This window comes from Lampetra planeri, chromosome 47 (assembly GCF_965212315.1).
Source record: "Lampetra planeri chromosome 47, kcLamPlan1.2.h2, whole genome shotgun sequence".
NCBI lineage: Eukaryota > Metazoa > Chordata > Hyperoartia > Petromyzontiformes > Petromyzontidae > Lampetra > Lampetra planeri.
This window is the reverse complement of record NC_136153.1, coordinates 2,486,935-2,496,160: the sequence shown is the minus strand read 5'-3', so window position 1 is coordinate 2,496,160 and position 9,226 is coordinate 2,486,935. Positions and strand designations below refer to the sequence as shown.

The following is a 9,226-nucleotide window of genomic DNA, read 5'->3' as shown; positions in this document are numbered from 1 at the left end:
CGTAACCATCGCGCCTGGGGACACAAAGGAGTTCGGGCGTGGTTCTGGCCACCCACCTACGCTATGCAGCGCTTGCTCCAACAATCTGTACAAGGTTATATGGATCTTTGTATGTGTATGCCTGCCTACACCTGTGTGTGTGTAAGTGTGCGCACAGGTAATGTCGGTTGCTTGTATCTTTGGGTGAACGTGCGTGCGTGTGCACCCGTGCGTGTGTACACGTGTAAGTGTGTGTATTGCTGTCTATCCCTGTGTGTTAATGTATGCATGTAAGTGTAACTGTGTGTGTCTGTGGCGATGTTTACACATCCCACCTTGTACTCATTTGAGGCTGAGTAGACCTAGGAGAGGCCCAGGACTGGTTCGGCGTCGTGCTAGCCACCCACCTCTTCGTGTGCCGACCCATCCTTAATAGGTGCTCGCTAACAACACTTTGCCTGACAGTCTTTTTAAGGCGTTATAGGGGATTGTTGTATTTGCTTTGTGTGTATGTGATAGTGGTGTGTGTATGTGGTAGTGTAGTGGTTTGCGCACTGCTCTACAACCCTGGCGAATCAGTGACACATTTCTAAACCGGTCCCGAGCTCCCCTAGGTTGACTCAGCCTTATATGCGTGTCTTGGGGCAGTGTGTAAAACATCAGCGCTGGGGAGACAAAGGCGGTGAGGTGTTGGCCACCCACCCCTCTGTGTGCCGTGCCGGCCTTCATCATAGGAGCTCGCAAACAGCACTTGCTATATACGGTCTATCTCTGCGTGGGAGCGTGAGCATATGTGTGAACGCGTGTATGCTTATACGTGGGCACGTGTGTGTGTGTATGCGCGTGCCCACGCGTGTGTATGAGCGTGTGCACGTGTGCACGTGTGTGCCAACCAGCTCGCTCGCCATCCAGACAGAGGGCTAACATCTCCCCTCCGCAGTCGTCTCGCGCGTTCGACCCCCCCATCCCCGCCCCTCCAACCCCACACTCGCACAGGGCTTAGCACGGGGATGGAAGAAGCCTCCGAGTGTTGAATAATATCACTCGCGTCTCGCTCGCTCCCTCCCTGCCCGAACAAACACGGAGGCCGACGAGCGGCAGCGGAAGAATTTCCCGAATTTCTGGTCTGGCCACATGGCTGCTGCTGCTTCTTCTGCTGCTGCTGACACAGCCTCGCCCAGCGCTCCTGGCGGCTCCCGACGAGTCCACACTCGCCCCCCCCCCCACCACCCCCCACCACCCCCCCAACCCCCACCAAACCCCCCCCCCCACCAAACCCCCCCCCACTACCCCCCCCAATCCCCACCACCCCCCCCACCACCCATGCACTCCGTACTGTATGAACATCCCCCCCAGATCTGAAGCCCCCCCCCCCCACGAACCCCACGCTCTGGGCGGGAGGGGTGCGAAGTTGGCACCCTGAACATTGTTTGTGTAGGAATCGAGTGTCCGATTGCTGCTGATGCCGCCGTATGCAATGTTAGGGGGGGGGGAGGGGGGGTATAGGTGGGCCTCCCCTAGGTCGACTCAGCCTCAAATGAGTACCTGCCGCGGTGTGGTATAAACATCGCCGCTCGGGGAGACAAAGGTGGCCGTCAGTGGGGCTGGCCACCCAACTCGCTCGTGTGCAGCGAGTGGCTCCTTCATAGGTGCCACTCGCAAACAGCACTTGTCCTCACAGTCGATTGAGGCTATACGGGTGATCTTTGTCTTGTGTGAGAGTGTGTGTGTGTACGAGTGTGCGATCCGAGATCGATCCCCTCTCACGGCCAACACCAGTGACGATTATCAGAACCGGTCCTGGACCTCCCTTAGGTCGACTCAGCCTCAAATGAGTATCTGGTGCTGTGTGGAAACATCGCCAATAGGAGACAAAGGCGTGATGAAGGCCAACCACCCCATCGTGTGCCGTGTGAGCCTTCATAGGTGCTCGCTCACAGCACTCGGCCCCTACAGTCTGTTAAAGGCTATACGGGGGATCTTTGTCTTTTGTGTACGCGCGTATGAGTGTGTGTCTATGAGTGAGTGTATGAGGGCGTATGCTATGAGGGTGTATGTATAAGTCAGTGTGAGTGTACGAGTGTTTGTGTGTGTCTGTACGAGTGTTTGTGCGTGTGTGTGCACGAGTGTTTGTGTGTGTCTGTACGAGTGTTTGTGTGTGTGTGTACGAGTGTTTGTGTGTGTCTGCACGAGTGTTTGTGTGTGTGTGTATGAGTGTTTGTGTGAGTGTACGAGTGTTTGTGTGTGTGTGTACGAGTGTTTGTATATGTGTGTATGAGTGTTTGTGTGTGTGTACGAGTGTTTGTGTGTGTGTACGAGTGTTTGTGTGTGTACGAGTGTTTGTGTGTGTGTGTACGAGTGTTTGTATATGTGTGTATGAGTGTTTGTGTGTGTGTACGAGTGTTTGTGTGTGTGTACGAGTGTTTGTGTGTGTACGAGTGTTTGTGTGTGTGTACGAGTGTTTGTGTGTGTGTGTACGAGTGTTTGTATATGTGTGTATGAGTGTTTGTGTGTGTGTACGAGTGTTTGTGTGTGTGTACGAGTGTTTGTGTGTGTACGAGTGTTTGTGTGTGTGTACGAGTGTTTGTGTGTGTACGAGTGTTTGTGTGTGTACGAGTGTTTGTGTGTGTGTACGAGTGTTTGTGTGTGTGTACGAGTGTTTGTGTGTGTACGAGTGTTTGTGTATGTGTGCATGAGTGTTTGTTTGTGTGTACGAGTGTTTGTGTGTTTGTGTGTGTACGAGTGTTTGTGTGTGTGTACGAGTGTTTGTGTGTGTGTACGAGTGGTTGTGTGTGTGTGTACGAGTGTTTGTGTGTGAGTGTACGAGTGTTTGTGTGTGTGTGTACGAGTGTTTGTGTGTGTACGAGTGTTTGTGTGTGTGTACGAGTGTTTGTGTGTGTGTGTACGAGTGTTTGTGTATGTGTGTACGATTGTGTGTGTGTGTACGAGTGTTTGTGTGTTTGTGTGTGTACGAGTGTTTGTGTGTGTGTACGAGTGTTTGTTTGTGTGTATGAGTGTTTGTGTGTGTGTGTACGAGTGTTTTTATGTGTGTGTACGAGTGTTTGTGTATGTGTGTACGATTGTGTGTGTGTGTACGAGTGTTTGTGTGTTTGTGTGTGTACGAGTGTTTGTGTGTGTGTACGAGTGTTTGTTTGTGTGTACGAGTGTTTGTGTGTGTGTGTACGAGTGTTTTTATGTGTGTGTACGAGTGTTTGTGTATGTGTGAACGAGTGTTTGTGTGTGTACGAGTGTTTGTGTGTGTGTACGAGTGTTTGTGTATGTGTGTACGAGTGGTTGTGTGTGTACGAGTGTTTGTGTGTGTGTACGAGTGTTTGTGTATGTGTGTACGAGTGTTTGTGTATGTGTGTACGATTGTGTGTGTGTGTACGAGTGTTTGTGTGTTTGTGTGTGTACGAGTGTTTGTGTGTGTGTACGAGTGTTTGTTTGTGTGTACGAGTGTTTGTGTGTGTGTGTACGAGTGTTTTTATGTGTGTGTACGAGTGTTTGTGTGTGTGTGTACGAGTGTTTGTGTGTGTGTACGAGTGTTTGTGTGTATGTCCGTGTGTTTGTGTGTGTGTGTACGAGTGTTTGTGTGTGTGTGTACGAGTGTGTTTGTGTGTGTGTGTACGAGTGTTTGTGTGTGTGTGTACGAGTGTGTTTGTGTGTGTGTGTACGAGTGTTTGTGTGTGTGTACGAGTGTTTGTGTTTGTGTGTGTACGAGTGTTTGTGTGTGTGTACGAGTGTTTGTGTGTGTGTGTTTACGAGTGTTTGTGTGTGTGTGTACGAGTGTTTGTGTGTGTGTGTTTACGAGTGTTTGTGTGTGTGTGTACGAGTGTTTGTGTGTGTGTACGAGTGTTTGTGTGTGTGTGTGTACGAGTGTTTGTGTGTGTGTGTGTACGAGTGTTTGTGTGTGTGTGTTTACGAGTGTTTGTGTGTGTGTGTACGAGTGTTTGTGTGTGTGTACGAGTGTTTGTGTGTGTGTGTTTACGAGTGTTTGTGTGTGTGTGTACGAGTGTTTGTGTGTGTGTACGAGTGTTTGTGTGTGTGTGTGTACATGTGTTTGTGCGTGTGTGTACGAGTGTTTGTGTGTGTGTACGAGTGTTTGTGTGTGTGTGTACGAGTGTTTGTGTGTGTGTGTACGAGTGTTTGTGTGTGTGTACGAGTGTTTGTGTGTGTGTGTACGAGTGTTTGTGTGTGTGTACGAGTGTTTGTGTGTGTGTGTACGTGTGTTTGTGTGTGTGTGTACGAGTGTTTGTGTGTGTGTGTACGAGTGTTTGTGTGTGTGTTTACGAGTGTTTGTGTGTGTGTTTACGAGTGTTTGTGTGTGTGTGTACGAGTGTTTGTGTGTGTGTACGAGTGTTTGTGAGTGTGTACGAGTGTTTGTGTGTGTACGAGTGTTTGTGTGTGTGTACGAGTGTTTGTGTGTGTGTGTACGAGTGTTTGTGTGTGTGTGTACGAGTGTTTGTGTGTGTGTACGAGTGTTTGTGTGTGTGTACGAGTGTTTGTGTGTGTGTCCGTGTGTTTGTGTGTGTGTGTGTACGAGTGTTTGTGTGTGTGTGTACGACTGTTTGTGTGTATGTGTACGAGTGTTTGTGAGTGTGTACGAGTGTTTGTGTGTGTGTGTACGAGTGTTTGTGAGTGTGTACGAGTGTTTGTGTGTGTGTGTACGACTGTTTGTGTGTGTACCAGTGTTTGTGTGTGTGTGTACGACTGTTTGTGTGTGTGTACGAGTGTTTGTGTGTGTACGAGTGTTTGTGTGTGTGTGTCCGAGTGTTTGTGTGTGTGTGTACGAGTGTTTGTGTGTCCGAGTGTTTGTGAGCATTAAGACTGATGACCACGTGTCGTCTCCTCCTCACAAGTCATCGGGGTTTGTGTTGGCGTCGCTCCTGGAACCAGCAAAAAAAATGACAGCGCGTGCCACGCGTCTCACACAACAGACAAAGGTCTCCCCTATAGCCTTTGCAGACTGTTTAGGGCAAGTGCCTGTGAAGGCCAACATGGCACACGAGAGAATCCCGAATTGTCTCCCCAATGCTGATGTTTACCAACACACCGCATCCGGATACTCGTTTAAGGCTGAGTCGACCGAGAGGAGGCCCATGACCGGTTCAATTAATTCGGATTCGAGCTCGGGTCGCCAGGTTCGGAGCCCAGCGCGCTCACCGCTGGACTTTGGCTGCCCACGCTCACATGGACGCACTCACACGCTCACACAAAAGACAAAGATCCCCCGTGTAACCTTAACAGGCGATAGAAGCAAGTGCTGTTAGCGAGCACCTATGAAGGCCGACACGGTACACGAGGGGGTGGGTGGCCAGCACCATGCCCGGCAGCCTTTGTCTCCCCAGCGGGGGGGTGTTTACACAACACACCAGATACTCATTTGAGACTGAGTCGACCTAGGGGAGGCCCAAGACCGGTTCAGATAATCGATACTGGTGTTGGCCTTGAGCGGCAAATGTACCCGGGTCACCGGGTTCGTAGCGGAGCGCGCTAACCGCTACACCACCGCTCCCCAGACAAACACATTCACATTGAAACACACGTACACAGACACACACACGTTCACATTGACACACACACGTTCACATTGGCACACACACGTTCACTTTGACACACACACGTTTTAGATTGACACACACACGTTCACATTGACACACACGTTCACATTGACACACACACGTTCACATTGACACACACACGTTCACATTGACACACACACGTTCACATTGACACACACACACGTTCACATTGACACACACACGTTCACATTGACACTAACACGTTCACATTGACACACACACGTACACATTGACATACACACGTACACATTGACACACACACGTTCACATTGACATACACACGTTCACATTGACACACACACGTTCACATTGACACACACACGTTCACATTGACACACACGTTCACATTGACACACACACGTACACATTGACACACACACGTACACACAGACAGACACACACACGTACACATTGATACACACACGTTCACATTGACACACACACACGTTCACATTAACACACACACACGTACACATTGACACACACACGTTCACATTGACACACACACGTTCACATTAACACACACACACGTACACATTGACACACACACGTTCACATTGACACACACACGTTCACATTGACACACACACACGTTCACATTGACATACACAGGCGCGCACGTGCAAAGCAAAAACAAACAGCGCTGTTTCCTAAACTTTCTCTGCCCCCCCGGCCACCCCCGCCCCTCCACGTCACGCGCCGCGGGGGCGGGGGGCGGGGGGGGCGGGGGGGGCGGGGGGGCGGGGGGCGGGGGGGGGCGGGGGGGGGGCGGGGGGGGGGCGGGGGGTACCTACACAAGAGCTGCCTGTGCCCGTAACGTGGCTCGAATCGCGACTCACCCCGCAACCCACACCCCACTTCCGACCCCCACCTCGACTCACACCCCTTGTCTCCCCCCCTCCCTCGTCCCTTACACCGCCCCCTCCCACGCACCCTGCCTATGTCCACTCTACACGTGTATTTTACACAGCCCAACACGCGGCTAGCAACAAACAGCACTCTGAGCAAAAGTTGTGATGGATACGAGTTTTGCGCGTGTCTTGAATTGAGCGAGATTATCGCTCTAAGAGTTTTGGGGGTGAGATGCCACGATGGCGATGATGGTGATGGGAGGAGGAGGGAATTCCAGAGTGTAGCGGTACGAAGGAAGAAGCAGCGAGAGCGATCAGTGAGGTCACCTGCAGTGTGGTGAGTGAATGGGTGGGTCAGTGAGTTCGTGAGTGAGTGAGTGTGTTGTGACCAGCAGTGTTGGTGGAGAGTTAGGGGATGAGTGGATGAGCATTGACTGTGTGAGTGAGTGGGTTAGTGAGTGGGTGGGTGGTAGAGTGTGCGAGAGACTCATTGGATGAGAGAGTGAGCGGATGATTTGCTGAGTGTGTGTGAGCTCGTGCGTGATTGGGTAAGTCAGTGGGTGAGTGAGTGGTTGAATAAGTAAGTAGGTGAGTGAGTGGGTAAGTGAGTGAGTGGGTAAGTGAGTGAGTGGGTAAGTGAGTGAGTGATTAGGTAAGTCAGTGGGTGAGTGAGTGGTTGAATAAGTAAGTAGGTGAGTGAATGGGTAAGTGAGTGAGTGGGTAAGTGAGTGAGTGAGTGATTAGGTAAGTCAGCGGGTGAGTGAGTGGTTGAATAAGTAAGTAGATGAGTGAGTGGGTAAGTGAGTGGGTAAGTGTGTGTGTGGGTGAGTGAGTGAGTGATTGGGTAAGTCAGCGGGTGAGTGAGTGGTTGAATAAGTAAGTAGGTGAGTGAGTGGGTAAGTGAGTTAGTGGGTAAGTGAGTGAGTTGTTGTGACTTGTAGTGTGGGGGCGGTTGAACACCGTTTGATGGAAAAGAGACGACACAGTCGGTGTCTGGCAGACCGAGACCTCAACACGGATGGAGGAATTGATGAGTGTAGTTCACAGGAACATACATCACTCATATAACACATGTGCACACAAAAACAAAGATCCCCCATATAGACTTCAACAGACTATCGGGGCAAGTGCTGTTAGCGAGTAGCAACCTATGAAGAACGACGCAGTGCACGAGGAGGTGGGTGGCTAGAACCACGCCGGACCGCCTTTGTCTCCCAAGTGGCCATATTTACACAACGCACCAGATACTCTTATGAGGCTGAGTTGACCCAGAGGAGGCTCAGGACCGGTTCTGATAATCGTCACTGGTGTTGACCGTGAGTGGGAATTGAACTCGTTTCACCGGGTTCGTAGTGCAGTGCGCTAACTGCTGCACTACCGTTCCCCACAATACACAGACGCACTCGCATTCATAGCACACAATCATCAATACTACCACCACCACCATCACCACCATCATCATCACCATCACGCAGCGAGACTCGTCCTTGGTGGGAATCATCAGCCTCGCGTGCGCGCGGAGTTTGAGAGTCGCGAGTTTTCTCAGCCTTGTTGTGACGACCCAGATCACGTGACCACGAAAACCCCTCTCCTCCCTCCTCCAAATCTCTCACCCCTCCATCTCTCCTCTCGCCTCTGCGATCTTCCCTCAATCCACCCTCTACCCCCGCACCACCCCCCACCCTCCTCTCCTCCTACCGCTCACCCCATCCATCTCATCTCCCTCCACCTCTCATCCACTCTCCCCCAACTTCTCACCTCTCCTTCTCATCTGACCACCTCTCACCCCCCCCCCCCCCCACAATCCCAACAGCCTCGTCGGAGCTGGGCGCCTTCTCAGCGCCGCCGCGCGTCTCTCTCGAGTCGCAGTTTGCCGCGGGCCTCTCCTCCCTCCCCGAGGGTCGCTTCGGGGACCCGCGCGTCCACTACCCGGGGGCCTTCGCCTACACCCCGGGGGGGGGCGGCCTCCTCGGCCCTCGGCCTGGGCATGTCGCCCATGGGCGGCGGGCCGGCCGCCTCGGCCGCGGTGGCGGCGGCGGCGGCGGCCGCGCGCTACCACGCGGCGGCCGCCGCCTCGTACCACCACCTCCCCCCGCCGTACCCGGGTTCGCAGCAGGGACAGGGTCAGGGCTCGGCGTTCCAGACGGCCGCCCCGGCACCCTTCCAGCACCTCTACTACGGGGCCGCGCCCTCCACGAGCAGCTACCAGTTCCCGCCGCCTGTGATGCAGCAGCAGCAGCCCGGCGCGGTGGGCGAGGAGCGGCCACTCGCTACGGGCCCGCTGATCAATAACCCTGCGCTGCCCTCCGCGCACCAGGACGCCGGGGGTCATGACCCTGAGGGCAGCCAGGGCAGCTCACCCACCAGCCTGTCGTCGGGCCGCCTGGAGGAGGCCGTGTGGAGGCCGTACTGACGCGGCGGAGCCTCGCCACCATCACCACCATCACCACCATCACCATCACCACCATCACCTGTGCCGCGCCACCACGGGCTCTCGACCCTCTCTCACCCGCTCACCTCACCCCGCCTCCCCATAGCCCCCTCCGCCCCCCTCCCCCCTCCCTCCTCCCCCCTCCCCATGACCCCCCTACCCCCTCCCCAGGGTCCCCCCGACTCGCCTCTCCCTATGGTCCCCTTTTATCATACATCACACGGACTCTCTTAATCGATTAATGGAATCGACTAATCATCCAGCAGCGCATTTATCTAGAGGGGATGTAAATACGTCATCCGGATTGGGCTCAATTCACGTCGCCCCTGCAGCCGCTAGAGGCCGCTACATTAATACACGGGGGGGGGGGGCAGTTGTTGAAT

At 53.2% G+C, this 9,226-nt stretch overlaps 1 protein-coding gene across 1 annotated transcript in view; it reads left to right on the top strand.

Annotated features, from left to right (window-relative positions):
* LOC144733499 (runt-related transcription factor 1-like) overlaps positions 1-8,947 on the top strand; it is a 42,658-nt gene extending 33,711 nt beyond the window's left edge. The window contains 2 exon segments of the mRNA XM_078615428.1: positions 8,226-8,365; positions 8,367-8,947. Coding sequence (XP_078471554.1) covers positions 8,226-8,365; positions 8,367-8,825 — 599 coding nt within the window. The 3' untranslated portion in view covers positions 8,826-8,947.
* The last annotated feature ends 279 nt before the right edge of the window (positions 8,948-9,226 follow it).